The 18044-nt window shown below is 40.3% G+C and overlaps 4 protein-coding genes across 4 annotated transcripts; 1 reads left to right on the plus strand and 3 right to left on the minus strand.

The window, feature by feature from the left end:
- Positions 1–59: 59 nt before the first annotated feature.
- LOC111226348 (ribonuclease P protein subunit p21-like) lies at positions 60–2780 on the minus strand. Its single transcript, XM_022751444.1, has 5 exons — positions 2624–2780; positions 2404–2504; positions 1464–1546; positions 1153–1287; positions 60–401 (listed from the first exon to the last, which is right to left on the minus strand). Exons 1-5 carry the CDS (start codon positions 2678–2680, stop codon positions 289–291), a joined length of 489 nt encoding a protein of 162 aa, XP_022607165.1. The 5' UTR covers positions 2681–2780; the 3' UTR covers positions 60–288.
- Positions 2781–3280: 500 nt separating this feature from the next.
- Positions 3281–12659, minus strand: pak2 (p21 (RAC1) activated kinase 2). The gene is made up of 15 exons (XM_022751430.1): positions 12435–12659; positions 11218–11596; positions 11026–11132; positions 10770–10920; positions 10386–10417; positions 10184–10297; positions 9940–10072; positions 9767–9830; positions 7380–7428; positions 6525–6637; positions 6269–6386; positions 6049–6148; positions 5753–5949; positions 4297–4434; positions 3281–4181 (listed from the first exon to the last, which is right to left on the minus strand). The coding sequence occupies exons 2-15, from the start codon at positions 11405–11407 to the stop codon at positions 4095–4097; spliced, it is 1593 nt and encodes a 530-aa protein (XP_022607151.1). The 5' UTR covers positions 11408–11596; positions 12435–12659; the 3' UTR covers positions 3281–4094.
- Positions 12660–13678: 1019 nt separating this feature from the next.
- On the minus strand, positions 13679–16069 carry pigx (phosphatidylinositol glycan anchor biosynthesis class X). The gene is made up of 6 exons (XM_022751431.1): positions 15917–16069; positions 15348–15438; positions 15124–15259; positions 14761–14974; positions 14252–14352; positions 13679–14130 (listed from the first exon to the last, which is right to left on the minus strand). The coding sequence occupies exons 1-6, from the start codon at positions 15978–15980 to the stop codon at positions 13990–13992; spliced, it is 747 nt and encodes a 248-aa protein (XP_022607152.1). The 5' UTR covers positions 15981–16069; the 3' UTR covers positions 13679–13989.
- A 256-nt stretch (positions 16070–16325) lies between these two features.
- cep19 (centrosomal protein 19) lies at positions 16326–17979 on the plus strand. The gene is made up of 2 exons (XM_022751480.1): positions 16326–16613; positions 17265–17979. Exons 1-2 carry the CDS (start codon positions 16484–16486, stop codon positions 17609–17611), a joined length of 477 nt encoding a protein of 158 aa, XP_022607201.1. The 5' UTR covers positions 16326–16483; the 3' UTR covers positions 17612–17979.
- The last annotated feature ends 65 nt before the right edge of the window (positions 17980–18044 follow it).

The raw sequence follows: 18044 nt of genomic DNA on the forward strand, positions 1-18044 counted from the left end.
CATGAGGGTCATCTGGTGGCATCACTAAGAATGACACTTGATGTACAGCAATACAAGCTACACACGATTATTGAAAATGTTCAGAGGCCAAGAATGTACTAAATGAACCAAATGAAAAGAATTAAATACAGATGTGAAGAAATGGCATTTAGTTAATATCATACTACTTCCTCTGATTCTGCATATATGTGACACAACACAGCAGCACATATTACATACAAAAAATAAAATAAACTAAAGAGAAACATAAGTCAAAGATCTTCCACAGTCAGAAGACAGGGACTGCTGCTACGTGCTGGCAGTGCTCTGTGTGGCGCCGGGTTTACAGGATCGTGACCCACAAGGTTCTGGAACTTTTTCCTTGGTCTGTTTTGGCTGGTTTTTAGCAGAGCGGCCTGGATCTGTAGACAACAAGGAAGAAATCATAATGTTCAGTACAAAGCGTTTGCCAAGAGGCAACCTCCCGGGCTGAAACATGAAGCAAACAGTCGTGCTGAAACCTGCAGTTCCTCTAGAGACCACTAGAGTCTGGCTCCAACAGTGAGTCGGTCCCCATAGACTCCCATGTTAAAATGTCCAGCAGAAATAAACATGTTTACAGCCTGGTACAAAAATGGTTTTGGTCTCTAGAGCTGATTTCCTCCTTCATGACACCTGTTTATAAAACTCACCTGTTTACATTTTATTAAGGACTAAAGTTATGGAGGATTGAGGGCGTGGCCTATTTGAGTGACAGGTGGGTGAGCAAATCTGCCACAAACAAAGTCTTGGCCTTAAACACCCCTCCTCTTTGCCCATTTTTGCATTAGCTGGGAGTTAGGGGCGGAGTCAGACACTGCCAAGATGGTGATGGTGTAGCAGCTCACTCTGAGATTGAAAAGGTAGGAGGCTACATCCATCTTTATTTACAGTCTATGGTGTTGGCCCTTTTCAAGTCTTTACTGCCTCAGTGGGAGTTGAAAAATATGAATTTGCTGCTTGTTTCTAATTCTACTTTGGCAGCCAATTTACAGTCTTATAACTATTTTAATCTCACAGTCTGTTTTAACATTAAATTTAGCACAGCTACAAAGATTTCACACCACATACTTGATGCTTCTTCACACCATCCTCTGAGAAGCTGAGGTGCAGTGTTATTTAAAGGTTTGTCACCTGGTTGCTTCTGCTGCTCCAGCTGTGCCTCGGGACGATCGGCCCATAAACAATAATCTGGATTATTCAGAAGCGCCTTGCTCTGCCCACAGCTGAGACACCTCACCACAGTGAAGCGAGTCTTTCTCTTTTTTCCTGAGAAAACAAAAAGAAGGTTAGTGATTCAAACTGACAGAATGTTTATCTCTGAAATGCATAAATAAACTAGCTCAGTAATCTTCTGGAATATCTATCACTCAGTACACAGTGCATGGTAACATGGGAAAAATAAACAGCAGTGTTTATGCTGTGCCTCTAAATGGCAAACTTACTTCGTTGTCTTGTTGTAGCAGTTACACCAGGGATGAGCAATGAGCAGCACTTCTTGCATAATGTTCTCTTCACTGATGGGTCTCTGCAATAAAACGAACCATTAACTGACACTGAAAAACACATTCATGCCCTGAGAGGTGGAACTTCATTCAAGTTAAGGATGGTTGTGTCTGAAGTTTTCATTTTTTTCAAATTCACCACACCTCTGAAAAACCAACAATGTGTGGCTGTGGCTCTCATCCCAGAGTCCATTGGTTCCTACTAAGGATGCTTATCTTTTAAAATGGGTTACAAATATATACTTTCAGTTTAATAAAAGGTGCAGTAATTTCCAATAAACATTCCACAAGTATGAATTAATATTTACTGGTGAATTAATACATATTTGGTGCACTAATGAGTATTAACAACAGCATGTGGAACTGACAAAAAATAAACTACACTGAAGTAATATGCCACCAAGTGCAATGATGTGGCTCTTTAATAGTTATTTGCACAGAGGAATATATTGTTTTATATCAGACTTTGAGTACAAGGACAACATTTGTCTCTATGATCAGTTCATGATTGGTTTTGGTCTTTTAATGGGACAAAAATATATATTAGAATATCAACTGCCTTATCCATTAAAAAAGAGCGTCAAATTAGCAAAGTTAGATAAAAAAATCAACTGATGTATAAAATTAAATAAAACAAAATATAAATATAAAAATATAAAATCAACTGTGGAGCCTGAAACATAGATAAATAACGCGAGTTTCCATTAATGGGCACATTTTCCCTGCCTATTAAACCGTATAAATAAAACAAAAACAAAAACAACACATAAACCATGCTGCTTTACTTAATTGGAGCAAGTGACGTAACATTGCTCACAATCCTACCTTCAAAATAAAAGTAACGACAGACCAGCAGCTCTGGATGATAGATTTAACTTACTGTCTGAGAACTAATCGTCTTGCAATGGTCTTCTGTGTGAAGCAGTAGAAACGAGCCAGCTCGACGTTTTCTGGGTTTTCAGATAAAACATGATGTGCAGCCTGTGGAGGAATAAAACTGTTCGTTAACTCGTTAGTTACCGCTGAGCGAGGTGGCTACTTGCTAGCATGTTAGCCACGTGATTAGCGGTTAGCTTTAAACCTAAGTGTTGGTTCCGTACCTGGTATAAATAGTTCAGTCGTTGATAAGCTTCTTTGTCTTTCAGGTTTTGCGCCATTACATATAAAGGTCAGAAAGAAACAGACTCTCAGCTCCGTCTTGATGCGAGTAAACTTTGAGCTGCTACAGCCTGAGCTCCGCCGGTAACAACCGTTGCACTTCCGTGCCACCCCTTCACAATAAAAGCGCCCAACAAAATTACCGACAAAAAAAAAAGAAAAAAATCTAAATGAGACTACTTCAAAATAAAGACACTTTGAGATCACACATATTACCTGTATAGAATCCACTTATCCTTATATAAAAACTAACAATGATAAATGAAAGTCACCATTAGTTCCACAAACATACAGTATAGGTAGAGCAGGTTGTTAATGCTCTACTGTGTGACATTAGAAAAAAAAGGTGATGACTGCACACCAATCACTTTCACACCCAAATCACAAAAGCAAGAACAGTTGCATTTATTTCGAGTGCGCAGACAAGGTTGTTAGTTGTCCAGAAAAGAAAAAGAAACAGTCAACAAATTGTCTTTACCAGCCTTCAACAGCTAACCAGAATGATATGGCCACTTTTTTTTGTCAAACTACTTATTAAGTACATAATATACACATGGGAAAAGCGCATTTGTTTAGTCCAGAAGAACACAAAGGACAGATTTCAACATACAATACTCATTTTTAATAACAATAGAGAAGAAAGTATAAACCCTGTCAATCTAACATCTTAATTTGCCTGTAAGGTGCACCTCTGGTATCCGGAGTCTAATGATACAGGGGAAGAACTGGTACAGTAAGTCTGTTGGGTGTGGCAATCGAAGAACTACACAATCACAGCACATGCTCATGATGACAAATGCACTGAAATGTTTCCTATAAAAATCTGTGAGAGAAAACGTCCATAAAACACGAGTCGATGTGGAAATAGCAAAGAGTGTTCAATGAATGAGACCCATTACATCACAAGAAGGGGGACAAATATGAAATTCAAGTATCAAAATAACTAAGACACTGACAAGCTGAAAAGGTAAATTACAAAGGTAGTAAAAATCATGGGAAAAGAGACACTGACACAATCAACAATACATTAGGCAACATTTTGCATTTGTTTAAGGCAGTTGATTAAAAAAACTAAACAGAACTAGGCATCTTCTTCATTCCAAGTTAAATACAAGCCTAGCCCTAACTTGTCACCAGGAGATCTGTTGTACAAAACAACTACGACTGACTCTGAAACTAAGCACTTTAGTTTGACTTGTCTTCTGACGTCTGAGTGAGAATAGAGTTCACGTGGACAGCGGTGGGGTTGTGCTCTATATTTTTGGTCTTCTTCACAGTGAGGTTTGTCAGGGCTTATAAGGCTGGTGCATCAAGAGTGGCATGTCACTCTCAGCCTATTGTCTGGCACGAAATCTAAATGGTTGGCACATATCTGTGCACAGCATGGGAAGGCAGGGTAGCGAGTTTCATCAGCTAACGATTGCCCTTCATGGCCTCCTTGGCTGCCAGGATGAGAGGTGTGAGGCTGGAGAGCGGCTTCGCCAGCTTCAGGAACGGATGCTGCACGACAGGATTAAATGAACAAGGAAGAGGAGTTAAAGTTAAAGTGTTACTTCAGTTAAACCACTGAAGAGTTCAATGAAAAGGAAATATTGAACAATGAAAAGTAATTAACCTGCAGCAGCTCTTTGCCTCCGCCTCTTTTCTCCACATCCATTTCCAGACAACGGTTGAGGAAATCTCTGAAAACTGGAGACAGCTTCTCAGGATTCTGAAGCTCAGGTGTGCCGTTCGTGGCAATCAGGTATAACGCCTGCATCAGGGGAAGAGACGAGAGAAAGGACAACACACTGTGACATCTACTACAAGGTCATAACTCACTTCTCATGACGTGAAGGTGCATCGGGTTAATCTGGTAAAAACAGGAAAATTTAACAATCTGTTCTGTTTTTAATACATGATATTTAAGTGTTACACAAAAACATTACAAGGAAAATCTTTAACATTTTCTAACCCATCATTCACACAGATACTTTAAGGCCTTTTCCTCCTTTACAAAAACCAATAACATACTGTAACTGATAGGACTAACAGGTTTTGACTGTGTTTACATTGAAGGTCTGTGAGATGGAGTATAAACAGATTAAGAGCAGGTAATTCAACACTGGCTGTCTGCAGGGTTCACCATGTTAAATGACCCAGTACGAGACAACGAGCTTCCTCGTTACCGTAGCAGCAGTATCTAGCAGTATATAGTATCTGCTACAGGTCTGATGGTTCTGACTGGAACTACACAAAAGAGGATTAAACAGCCTCCTGGACACAAATCACTGTCGCACCACTGTCTTAGTTTTAGTTTACATGCGTGTCCCGTCTCCCAGCAGCCTGCAATCACACACATGTACTCACACTGTCGCCTGAAGCAGCCAAAAGAAAATATCTAAGAGTTTTGTTAATTAATGTAAGACTTTTTAAAACCTCATGAAGCCATTTTTTGAGGAAACTGAATTCAATGCTTTTTAAAACTTGATGTGTTTTCCATGAGGACACACACACACACACACACACACACACACACACACACACACACACACACACACACACACACACACACACACACACACACACACTTCATTATGGCAGGATTCAATGGACAGAACTCAACAGTATCCGCACACCACTTGAATATTAAACAGCAAAAGCAGCCGCAGACAGTAAAACAGGAAAAGAAACTTGACAGATTATTTGTGTCCTGGCAACTTCAGATAACAACAACCATTTAACTCTTTAGTGCCTGACTCATTCCCTGCATCTTGTTACCGCATGGGGAGAGAAGGACAAACTCGTGAGACACTCGAGTGTTTGTCCCACTTTGTGTTGACTCATGAGTGGAGGGACTGCAGACAGAAGTCTTACACAAACAAATCAATGATCCCATGAGTCACTAATTATTTTTGCATCAAGTTACACCCCAAGCAATTATGTACATTAGCTTCTGACAGAACTTTGAACCAAAGCCTCAGATGATTTATCTGGGAGAGGTTCGGTCAGTGTAAGTGTTGGAAATGAAAAACACATCCTGGCAGCCACATCATGCTCCACAGAGAGGATTGAAAATACTCTGTACTCACTCGTAGTGGGTTCTCGTTCAGGTAGGGAGGCTCTCCTTCAACCATCTCAATGGCCATAATACCCAGTGACCAAATGTCTACTTTAGGCCCATAAGCCTTCCTGGTCACCACCTCAGGAGCCATCCAGTAAGGCGTTCCTACCATGGTGCTACGTTTGCTCTGCTCTGGAGTGATCTGGGCACAGAAGCCAAAATCGGCTGTCGAGGAGACGGAGGAGAGTAAATACACAGTTACAGTAAAAGACCACAGTCATCTACATTCATCAGGCTGCTAACAACAGCCGCACAAGGACTTACTCAGCTTGACAGAGCCATCCATCCCGAGTAGCACGTTGTCACTTTTAATGTCTCTGTGGATGACTTGGTTCGCATGTAGGAAATCCAAAGCTTGTAAACACTGCACATGTGGAGATAAATGGGAGGAAATGGGGAAAAGTTGTTGAGCATTTATTTTTTTGTGGGACTTCAGGTAAAGATTCCTCTCGTATGAACCACTGCTGTAAAGTGTGGAGTTTACCTCTCGGCAGACAGCAGCTATCTGGGCCTCATCCATACAAGTCTCTGTAACCACATCTGTCAGCGAGCCACCGGCCAGATACTCCATCACCACAAACAGCTCCTCCCCCATCAGGAAACTGACAACGTGAAATATTCAAGGAGGTACAGAGGAAGACGCTCCACGTCAGATCCAACCAGGATTTTGTGATTACTTGTGAAATGTATGGTAAGTGTTATTACATGCTGTCAGACTGCAGGTGTGCCTTCACTCCTACCTGTCTAAAAAGTTGACAATGTTGGGGTTCTTCAACTCCTTCATCACTAGAATCTCATTGATGATCAGCTCCTTCTTCGGCTGCTTTTGTAGGTTGATCTGTTTGATGGCGACCTGTAGAAAGACAGTACAAGAGGCCACATATTCACATATTCTTAATTATTAAATGAACCATTTATACTCAAGGGACCATAATTCATTTTTCAATCTTTCTCTTCGTCTTTGATGTGACTGTATGTGTGTGTGAGCAGAACTGTAAGTCGTCTGCTTCCTCCGACTCTTCCTCTGCCTGTATGATGAAGCACTTCTTGTCTAACTCTTGTGTACTCTTTTACTTGTTGCTATGTAAATTAGCTTTGTGGTAAACAATCAGTGAGTAAACAGCCATTTATTGTGTCCCAACTTTTTTCTGTAGCATCAAAGTGACCTTAAGATACAAACATTTCTGTTTAAAGTTGGGCTGCACAATCAAACAATGGAAATCATAATAGTTGTGTATTGTTAGCACCATAAGCGTTCTGGTGCAGCTACGACACCCCGGCCTAAAAATCAGATTCCCCCGACGTATTGAAACATGTAAACATGTCTGTTTAGTACAAGACAAAACAAAAATCACATTTTCTCATTATTTTTTAAATGTTTCAGGAAATTAAATGCAAAAACAATCATTCCAACTGAAATCAAAATATCTGCCAAAATAAACACAATATATATATATTTTTTGTGTATTGTGCAGCCCTGGTGGAAAGTATGTGGGTGAAATAACATCCGTATGTTAGTGTTCCCAATGACCCGTGTTTCACAATGAGGTCCACTACTTCACTTCACCGTGTCCCTGGTTAGTGTCATCACTCACCTCTTGTCCTGTGGCGACATCAATGGCTGTGAATACTGTTCCCGACGCCCTGTCAGAACCACGACATCACCAGGTTACTTCAACGCACGTTTAAACCAACAGTCCAATCAAACTAGAGATCATCTCAACCCATAAGTCCTCAGTAATCATTATTATTATTCTAAGTACTCACAAACTTAGCCTTCATGTTGATCTCAACTACACAACAGTGACTGTATCTTGCAGGTCGTGTTGCTATTGTGGTGAGACATATAAAACACCTGCTAAAGTTCTCTGTGGTAGTTCTTGCTACAGTAGGTGTCTCCAGCACTTTTTGCCATGATGACACACACACACACACACACAGACACAGACACACAGACACACAGACACACAGACACACAGACACACAGACACACAGACACACAGACACACACACACACACACACAGACACACAGCCTCACAGACACACAGACCCACAGACACACAGACACACAGACACAAGTTGAAAACAATACGAGTGCTGTGGCTGCTAACTGTTATAATATGTTGTCATGTTCGCACTGAAAACACTTCACTGCTATGATTCACGTTGGAGGTGTGACATAACACGTTGTTTTTGTGCAGTAAACCAAAAACAAATGAGCGCATTCCTGGTCAACATCACTAAAATGTTAAACAATGTTACTTTAATACAATTTTATTTGTTTTTAGCCAAAGAAGAATGGAGGCAAATCCTCTGAAAACATTTAGAGGTGTACTCAGTGTTGCTGTACGCTGTATAACTGGCTGAGAAACACTAGAAAAACAGTGTCACCACAGAGACCTAGGAAACCCCACAGTCAGTGTCTCGTTGAAGCTTTTGTGAGTAAAACCAGCGCTGGAAAATCCTTCTCACAAAGCTGGTTTTCATGTCGCTCTTGTCTCTCCAACTATTACGATTTCTCCAAATCAGCTATAACATAATATAATGGCAAGAAAAGTAAGTGAACCCCTTGGAATGATCTGTATTTATGTTTAAATGTGGTTTGACCAGTGGCCAGATCTTCATCTAAGTTATAACACTTATAACACTTCTTCTCCTTATAGAAACCATTCAAACATTCAAAGCGCAGGTTGGAAAACGTTTGTGAACTCCCAGCGACATCAACAAAAGCTAACCAGAGTCAGGAGTTATCACAGCTGGAGGCCAGTCAATGACACCAGATTGGAGGTGTGGGTTAGAGCTTCCTTGACTTATAAAAAAAACACTTAAACATTTTGAGTTTTACAAAACACATCTGCTGATGTGAACCTGAGCATAAAGCTGAAAGGCCTACAGAGTGATCTCAGAGTTTGGATCTTTATCAGACCAGTCAGACAAACTGTCTGTGAATGGAGATGATTCAGTTCTGTGGCTGCTCTCCCTAGAAGTGGACGTGCAGCTAAGATGACTCCAAAAAAAAAAAAGGAAAGAAGCTCAGAGTCACAGCTAAAGGCTTAAAGGAATCATCGAAGCTGGTTAACATCTCTGTTGGTGAGTCAAACATACAGACATCACAGAGCACGTTGTTCACCACAGCTGAAGCTGCTGTTCTCCAAAAAAGGAAAAATAAAAATCCCTGAAGTCCCTGAAGTTCAGGCCAAAAAGCACCTTGACACTCCACACCACAACTAAGAAAATGTTCTGTGGACTGATGAAACTGAGGCTGACTTGTTTACATACCAACATGATGTCAGGGTGTCCATCACCTGCTGAAGCTCGGTAGAAACTGTGTGATGCATCAGAGCAATGGCCAAAAACTTCAAAGTAAAGCTACGACAGATGAAGAAAATCCACCTTCTGCAGTGGCCCAGTCCGAGCACAGACCTCAGTCCAGTAGAGACGCTGTGGACTGAGCTGAAGAGAAACCGCTCACACAGACATCCTGAGAATCCGTCTGAGCTGAAGCAGCTCTATAATGAACAACGGCCCAAACTTCCTGAAAAGTGTGCAGCTCTGATCAGCAGCTACTGGAAGAGCTGGTTTCAGGTTATTGGAGCTAAAGGAGGTTCGACCAGTTATTAACTTACTTTTTCCACCAGCACTGTGAATGTTCAATGGGTGTGTTCAATAAGGATAAAGGCAGAAAAGATTATAATTGTTGTGTTTGTCTTTAGTTGTGACTTAGATGAAGATCAGATTTTATCATTAATCAATGCAGAAAACCAGATAAGTCCAGAGGATTCACATTGTTTTTCTTGCCACTGTCATTAACATTCAGTAAAAGTTCTGATTTGCATCCACCTGCTCAAAAACTCATCGTGAGAACACTGTGGTTGGACTTGGTGAGCAACTAGGTTTTAACGTTATTATGAAGGCAACATTGGATCACACACATATAAACTTAAATCCTTTCACATGGTCTACAGACAAACCTTCACTCACCCCTGACCAATCTTTTCATATCGTGTGTACTTCTTCTTGGGATCTCCGATGCTGACGATGGTTCCTGTGAACCACAAACAATCACACAGGGAGTTATGAGGAAACAGCACATGAATGTGACAGAAATGAATGTATCGTTTAGTCAATGGTTTTATAAGATGAATGAGTTTTACTCAGTTTGTCCATGATCTCCTCGTCAGACATCTTTCCCTTCTTCTTCTGTCTGTCTGCAGCTTTGGAGGCAACATCTCCGTCTGGACAGGTGCTTGGAGCAGGGATGGGGTCGATGACAGAGCGAGTATACACCTGTGCAACACACCAAAACAATAAGACGTAAGTCAGTATGAAGCTCGGCTGATCATTTTACAATGAATCCCAAACATAATTATTATGATGTCAACGTGAAAGGTCACTTACACTCTTTGTGTGTTCTGGTCGTGGTGCCACAATGGGAGGAGGAGCTTCATCATCGTCATCGTCATCAATGTCTTTGATATTTGGAGATGAGGGTTCGGTGCCTTTTTTAACAGGCTAATTCAGAATAGAGGAAAAGTTAGTACAATGTTAAGACAAAACATAGTACGAATAAAACTTTTTTAAAAAGTCTTGAAATACTTACAGACTGAGGTCCTGGAGTGAATGCATCTTTTTCTGTGAATGAAAAAAAAGAGGAAGAGTTTTTAAAAAAAAAAAAGAAGTGTATACCTACATCTAGTCACAGAGTAAAGCAGGTGTTCATAAAGGGCTGCATTTCAGGGCTAACACATGTCTGTATTGACAACTGTATTGTCCTGTCACTGTAATACATGAGGTAATATTGATCAAATTCCTCCCGACAAAAGGGGAAATTAATTTTAGGCAATAATTAACTTATATTTGCAAAAATGGTGGAGTTTTCCATTTTTAATGGCACAACCTCGCAACTCTGAATTTAACAAATTAACATCAATTCATAATACAACGTACGTAACAATGCAGAACTTAAATCCACTGTCCAACTCACCAGAAGATGAGAAGCTGAGGTACTTCTGACGACCGTTGCCCGTAGAGTCGTAGAACTTAAGAACGTCAAGCACGGCCTGTGGGTTTTTCTTCTGCTCTGACTTGGTGATGTTTGAGGTCTGGAGTAGTCGAGCCCATTGCTCTGGCATACCCTGTGTATGACAGATATTTAACAAAATGGTGCAGGGCAAGATGTGATGTAAATGTGTCTACAGTCAAGTGTCAAAAAGCAGGAAACTACATATGTGAGAACTCACAGTGAACTCCCCCGTGACAGCATCAAACCCAACGTGTATGGTGTGTTCGAAATCTGAAGGTGGTGAGATCTCTGGTCGCTCTTTGTCTTTGTCTTTCTTTCTGCCACCTGAAATTACACGACAACATTTAGACTGATAACAACTTCAAAGTCAAATATTTTTCTCTTTGTGGTGCCAGAATCTTCATCTCACCCTTTTCAGCCCCAGAGAAGATTGAGATGATCTTGTTGCGAGGTTTCCTCTCTTCAGGCACAGAAGGCAGCGGCTTGGAGCTGTGGTTGGCTGAGAGTGAGTCTTTTCCAGAGCTGGTGCTGAAGATGGTGCTGCTCATTCTGACTGGAGGGGCAGGGGGTTTATCCTCAGGGTCTCCGTTATCACACATTGCCTATAATGTTTTTTGTGAGTCACTCACGGGGCTGACAGGGATCAGGGGAACACAGCGGGCGAGGATGGACAGGGTGGAAAACAGAGAGGGAGCGAGGCAGCGCTCACATCAGCATGAGGCACAGGTGCGCTCATGCACTACAGGAGGATGATGGCACCAGAGGAGACAGGAAGCACTAGGTCGTACCTGGAAGAAAACCAGACATTCATTAGACCATAAACATAATGTAAATAGGTCACAAACAGAGCAGGGTGATGGATAATTACCAACTACTAGCGATTAAAATTGAAAAATGTGTCCAAGAGGGTGACTGGACTGAAGCATAGTGGAAATGCCTGTACCAACAAACACATTAGGTTAATATCTAACTAACGGTGGGGGCGAGAGCAGAGACTAAAACGTTTAAAGTTGACAGAGATAAACAACGTTGTCCCCTCTGAGACTCCTGTATTAGTCTGAGAAGTGCTGACAGCATTTTTAAGCTACGTACTTTCTTTTGTGGTGTCTGGAGGAGACTAACAGAGGAGCCCAGATGAGATAAAAGAATAATGCAAGTTGCTTTTCCACCCGGTGCACTTCATACACATATGAAAAGCTGACACTTCGTAGCTTCTTGCTAAAATAAAATATGTCCACATATCGACTTTTAGCCCATTATTTCCCCCATATAACGGTTTTTCTCCCCTAATGCCTGCTCAAAAGTGCCCTTCAAATGTGTAACAACCGGGGCGGCTAGCAAGCTAACGCTAGCATCGACTACTTGGCCAACAAGTGTGCTAGCTATACGCTACCGTTAGCATGGTAAGCTATACTTAGCGTTTGCAATCCTAACAGATGAGCGCTAAGCGTTCAGCTAACGCTAACTAGCCTGACGACCAAAGTTATGGGTTTCCCCTTAAGAAAATAACATCGCCAAGATTGCGACTCAGACAACACCAGAGAGGCAGTGAAGTAGCAAACCAGCCGGTGCAGATGTGCTTTAATTTCAGGCTAACGAAGGCGACGCAGGAGCAGCGGAGCTCACCGGAGATTCCACACCAGTTAAACTTGAATAGAACTTGACTCCCGGACGATCCTCGACGGTCTCAAAAAACGTCTGTAAATCCCGTTAAAAGTAGTTCTCCTGTAACATGGGGCCTTGATGGTGCACGCCGCGTACAAATAACTTTACAAAAAAACAAAAAATGTGACTACAACTATTTACAATTCAACTTTTCTTCTATCTTTTCAGCCCTTGGATAATTCCGCTATGGCGAAGGGGAAGCGGAACTACCGACCCAGCCCTTGACTATTCAGTAACTGTTTCAAATGAATGGTGTGTGAAGTTTGACTGAGTCCAGAAATTACAGCCCGTGTGTAAAACTGCTCTGTTAATAATTAAAGCTGTAATAACTCTACACGTGAGAAACATGCTGAAACTAAATCAGAAATTAAATTAAGTCGAAAAGCATTTTAGGTAATGTAGTTCAACATTTAAAAGTCTGTCAAGAAGATGCTGATAAGTATACACTTTTTTTTTTAATATACACGTTTTAATTCAGTTATGGTCCATCAACACTGTGTTTTTTTTTCTGGTGAAAGATTTTGAATCATGATACACACTTATTGCATAAATAAAAACAATACTGTGGCAGATTTCTCTGTTATCTCTGAAATAGAGATTGAAATAGAACCAGCTCAGAGTCTGATGTCTTATCACCCAGATCAATGTGATAACAAGTTAACGTGGTTTGCCTTGCCCATATATGGTATAGATACTTGTATCTGTCTATAACTGTCTATATATGAATATGAAGCTCTATATTTAATTATGTAGATCTAAATGTCACTCATAATATATATTTTCCATTTCAGAAGCTTAAATTAAAGAATTTTATAAGAAAAGTATTTTATAACTAACCTGAATATGCACTACAGTATTATGACACTGCAATTATAACTGACCAATCTGACCTTTGTTGATAAAAAAAGAGGTAGAAAAAATTCAACAAACAAACTTTATTGTCAACACACAGCAAGTTCACAAAGAGCACGCAAAACAGAGAAAGTTGAGAAAGATCTTTGCTTTTTATCATTTGGAGTTCAAAATATTGTTTGCAGTTGAGATAAAGAGCTTCCTATGAACATGACTTGTGGCCACACCACATTCTTGAGATAAGTGTTTCAAAGTGAATAAATAAACAAATGTCATCTTCCATTATGCCCTGAGCTGTGTTCCTCTTTGTGAGCCAAGATTACAATAGGAGGAAATCTCTGTTAAATAACATGTTAAATACTTACTGTAACTGAGGCCTGTTTCAAAAAGCAGGTTAATTATCTGGATAAATTTACAGTCACACCTGGAACCTCGTTGTGTCACCTCAGAAGATAAGATGTTCAATGCATTTCTCATTTTAAATTATTCTTATACACCTGACTTTTTCTATCTATGTCTATTAATGTGTGATTTTATTTTTTATGTTCTTTTGATAGTGTATCTTAAAATCCTTGGATCATAATGATACCAGAATGATCCTTGTATCAGACAAAACTGTACAAATATAAGATCATGAATTGTTTAGATCAAGGTTTGCTGACCATCATGAAATAATCTGATGTTTCCACATGTACTTGGACAGTGCCACACAGCAGATCATTGTCACCAGAAGAGTTCCACTGCATACAGGTATCACCAAAGACCCATCACCGACTGGGAACTGTAAACTCATGGGGCCATGCTCCTACAAGATACAGGATAATTTTGGTTGAAAAAAAGGAAAATGAACAACAGATAATTAGTGTGATAAAACAAACGTTTAATAAATTTCCACTGAAGATTTTGAGAGCTTTACTGAGAGCCACCTGCTGATGCTGGATTTTAACCCATGGACATGTGCTTGAGTTGTGGACCGTGCAGGGGGCATCCACGACAGTGTGAGGCTCTAAGTTGTTGAGCTGCGTACCTAGAAAAAAAAAGACTTTTAGATTAAAGGCATACACTTTGTCATTTTCTGTTTCCATTAGCTACATTTTCTTTGCTGTGTTTCCAACAACCAACGTGAAGACTTTATTAGTCAAGTTATGGATATATTCACATATTCAGTCACCTGATAAATACATGTAAAAAGCTGTTTAAGTAAATCCTGATCAGAAGAATCAAAAGGTCTTCTAGCTTCACAGTCATGTTATCAGAATCTGACTCCATACTTCTGCATCAATCATTGCTGATGCAAGCATCCCAGTACATTGTGAAGGAGCCAAAATACTGGTTTCCCAGCTGGACACTAAAGAGTTATAAGATAAAAGATTTTGGTCGCTTCTTTCTGAAAAGAGGGACACACATGACCACAGTATAAAGATGACCCGCTTACATTTTTCAGTCCGCAGCAGCAGCTCTGGAGGTTGTATGTCAACAGATGTACATGTTTTCCCAACAGAAGAAGGCTCATGGTAGCGGCCATGTATTGGAATTGTTACTTTTAGCCGCCTGGGGCTTGGATCATCATGGTTGGGATACACATAGGTGACAAATCCTGAAGTCTTATGAGCAGGCACCTCTAGGTCAATGGCTGAATCTAGTAATATCTAACAAAGACAAATGTATAAATTATCAAATACATATATAGTGAAAGTGATCAGTGATATTCATTTAAACAAATAGACTTTGTTATGTTTTTCTTTTCCACTGCATGGTAATAATCAAAGATAACAAGATTTGTACACATCAGTGTCACCTGCCAATCACTTTGATCTCTCAGGGATGCAAGTTGGTATGGATCAATGTAGACACCTCTGGGCCATTGATGAACCAGCAAAACTCTGACACCACTGAGCACATCAGGGCTGAGGTCAACAGTGGTTATCAGTTCCCTAAAACGTGACAAAAATCACTCACACATTTCACTCACAATAAACTTTGAAGATTGTTCTGTCAGCTGTAAAACTACTCAACCGATACCTGTGGAAACCCTTTTTACTGATCTCCACTGACACTGACGTGGATTCAAGCCACTGCTTCAGGAGATCACAATGATTCTCAGTCTTCTCATCTGTAAAAATGTGCAGGATGCATCGATCAAGACCACAAGAATAGACGGAGCAGACGACGGTTATTAAAACTGTAATAATGTATTTATGACTGACTTAAGAGCATTGAATAATACAAGGCAACAGGAAAAGTAGGTTCATAGGAAGCAGCCAGCTACAAAAACTAAAATCAAAACATAAAATACCAAGATGTTAGGGTTTTGAAGACGGAAATTAATGTTGAATATCCAACTAGTCATTACTGGAAGACCAAACAGGGAATAAATGAGTTTTGACTAAACAGCAAAACCATAATGTTTCATCCAAGATACTGTAATATCCTCAAATTGAAACTTAATCCTAAATGTCATTTTGTCCTTCTTTCTTTATGCATAGAAAGGGAAGAGACTGATTTCCCCTCATCAGTGTGTTTACTCTAACCGGACAGAAACTAATCAGTGACTATCGATTTTAACCAGGAAGTGTAACAATATACCTTACCCTCTTGGATTAAACAATGACATGTTGCTAAGCAGGTCGATACAGTGAGCAATATTAAATACATCAATATGATAAAGTCGAGCTTTAATCTCTTTACAGTCTATTTATAGCATTTAGCTAGCTACAACTACTGATAGCAGCTACGATACACTCTTTTGAATTGTTTACGGAAAAGGAATCTGAAGGACCCCTGTTCTAGGGAAGCCGCGGTCGTGCCTGACTAGAAATAGAAAAAAAAACAATCTGTGGAAATGCTTTAAGGCAATCATTAAACATAAAATGTGCCGATCAAACAATTGGAAGTTAATAATAACGGTCACTGTAAGTGAAACAATAGTGTATAAAATATTTACTGTAAATGTAGGCAGGCTTCATTGAAGACTGAAAGGTTTAACGTTCAACACTCAGACGGAGGTTGATCATTTCTGAAGCCGCTAATTTTAGACAGTTTCTTTTTTCAAATTAAAGTGTTAAATGTTCATATGAACTATTGATTATTATCATGAATGAAAAGGTTTAACCCCCCCCCCCAGCTGAAACCAGGTCTGCTGGAGACAAAAAGAGAAGATGCTTTTCGAGGCAAAGCGATGTGGAGTGCAGTTTTCCCCTCCGTCCATAGTTTTAATTTATCAACACGCCGAAACCAAGAAGGTGCGAAAAAGAATCATACCTGTGCGGAACTTCTCAAAGTATTCTGGTAAGAAAAAAGATGATTGTTTTGTTTTTTTTATACACATAACACGACCTAAACCACAGCAATCTCCCAGCCCCATGTAATAAGTCAGGACATATCAGAATAGAGGTAGACATGGATGTGGGTGCCAATGCCCTCTGACACAGTTATTGTTTATTATCTCGCTATATCACCACATTTAGTTCAGTTTAGATGCTCGGTGAAAAAGAGCCACAGGCGCAGTGGACGAGTACTACTGAGCTCAAGACCCCAGCGACCCTCAAGACCCCAGATTTACTCTTTGCCAGTTACTCTGGTGACCTGAATTACTGCAATTTAGTGGGAATATGCACCAATGAGACCACATGAAAATTATGAGGATAAGACTCTAAGGAGGCCCCTTCATTTTTTGAATCTTATCCTGAGGCCTGTAATCATAATTTTTATTCTTTGAGTTGATATTGTGCTACATGCTGCCGGTACATGATGCATACTCCCAAATACAATTCTGCCTGATCAAGTTATAACAAACTAACTGGGCAGGAAGACTTCCAGTGCAAAAGTACTTGGTTCCTATCACTTTGGAGGACATTGTACAGGAAGCTGTGCGGCAACAGAATCAGCAGAATATGTACATAATGCTATAATCTATTTCTTTCTTCTCCTAACCTCCAGACTACAGCATGGCAGCTGAAAGGCTGAAGAACAATCCTCGACACAGGGACTACTTGGAGGGTGTTTCTCAGAGCCAGCTAGAGAAGCTTCACATCATCCTGCGAGATCACATGCAGGGTTTCAGCCTGGAGCACAGTCTGGCCTCCTTCCACGTGGACCCTGATGAAGACCTGAACAAACTGGACGATGAGGAGCTGGCTCGCAAAAAGGGCCAAATGGATGAAGTGTTTGAGAAGAACCGCAGGCTCAAAGACGATCCAGACTTTGTTTATGACCTGGAAGTGGACTTCAGCAAGCCCACACAGGAAAAGTGCAGCTGGGATGATGAGTCTGATGATGAATTTTAACTAACTGTTCTCCAGTCCTTTCCAAAACTTGCTTCTTCTAGTTACAGTTTGTTTTGTTCAATCCCAAAACAATGGAATTTAACAGACGGCACTCAAACATTCCCAAACAGGACAGACTCTCCAGAATCACTGTTTCTGTTTTTCTGAATTATCCACACACCTTGCTATAATAGTTTTCATTGAGAAGTAGTTTAAACAGTTTTTGTTCTTCGTTGGAAAATAACAGTTCTCAGTGAAATCCGAAGTCTGTGGACTGTAAAAGTATCTGGAATGTTGTTGTGGAAAAAAATGTTCGTGTTCAAATTCTCCATGTGTAATGTGATCATGCTTTGAGTGCTGCAAGTCAAATACCATTTATTTTAATAATATTGGGTAGATGATGATAGTTTCACCACTAAGTAAAACTATGTTCCATTTCATACTGCAATGAAAG

This window comes from Seriola dumerili, unplaced genomic scaffold (assembly GCF_002260705.1).
Source record: "Seriola dumerili isolate Sdu_G_001 unplaced genomic scaffold, Sdu_1.0 BDQW01000155.1, whole genome shotgun sequence".
Taxonomy (NCBI): Eukaryota; Metazoa; Chordata; class Actinopteri; order Carangiformes; family Carangidae; genus Seriola; species Seriola dumerili.

Excerpts from the sequence above, each read along its gene's own strand:
- LOC111226348 (XM_022751444.1), bottom strand. The coding sequence starts at position 2,680 with ATGGCGCAAAACCTGAAAGACAAAGAAGCTTATCAACGACTGAACTAT. Across the intron at positions 2,505-2,623 it reads GACTGAACTATTTATACCAG|GCTGCACATCATGTTTTATC; the intron begins GTACGGAACCAA and ends ATTCCTCCACAG. Across the intron at positions 1,288-1,463 it reads TGCTACAACAAGACAACGAA|GAAAAAAGAGAAAGACTCGC; the intron begins GTAAGTTTGCCA and ends TTGTTTTCTCAG.
- pigx (XM_022751431.1), bottom strand. The coding sequence starts at position 15,980 with ATGTATTTAATATTGCTCACTGTATCGACCTGCTTAGCAACATGTCAT. Across the intron at positions 15,439-15,916 it reads TCATTGTTTAATCCAAGAGG|ATGAGAAGACTGAGAATCAT; the intron begins GTAAGGTATATT and ends ACATTTTTACAG. Across the intron at positions 14,353-14,760 it reads GCTGCTGCGGACTGAAAAAT|GTACGCAGCTCAACAACTTA; the intron begins GTAAGCGGGTCA and ends TTTTTTTTCTAG.
- cep19 (XM_022751480.1), top strand. The coding sequence starts at position 16,484 with ATGCTTTTCGAGGCAAAGCGATGTGGAGTGCAGTTTTCCCCTCCGTCC. Across the intron at positions 16,614-17,264 it reads GAACTTCTCAAAGTATTCTG|ACTACAGCATGGCAGCTGAA; the intron begins GTAAGAAAAAAG and ends CCTAACCTCCAG.
- pak2 (XM_022751430.1), bottom strand. The coding sequence starts at position 11,407 with ATGTGTGATAACGGAGACCCTGAGGATAAACCCCCTGCCCCTCCAGTC. Across the intron at positions 10,418-10,769 it reads CCTCAGCTTCTCATCTTCTG|AAAAAGATGCATTCACTCCA; the intron begins GTGAGTTGGACA and ends TTTCATTCACAG. Across the intron at positions 7,429-9,766 it reads TATGAAAAGATTGGTCAGGG|GGCGTCGGGAACAGTATTCA; the intron begins GTGAGTGAAGGT and ends TGGTTCTGACAG.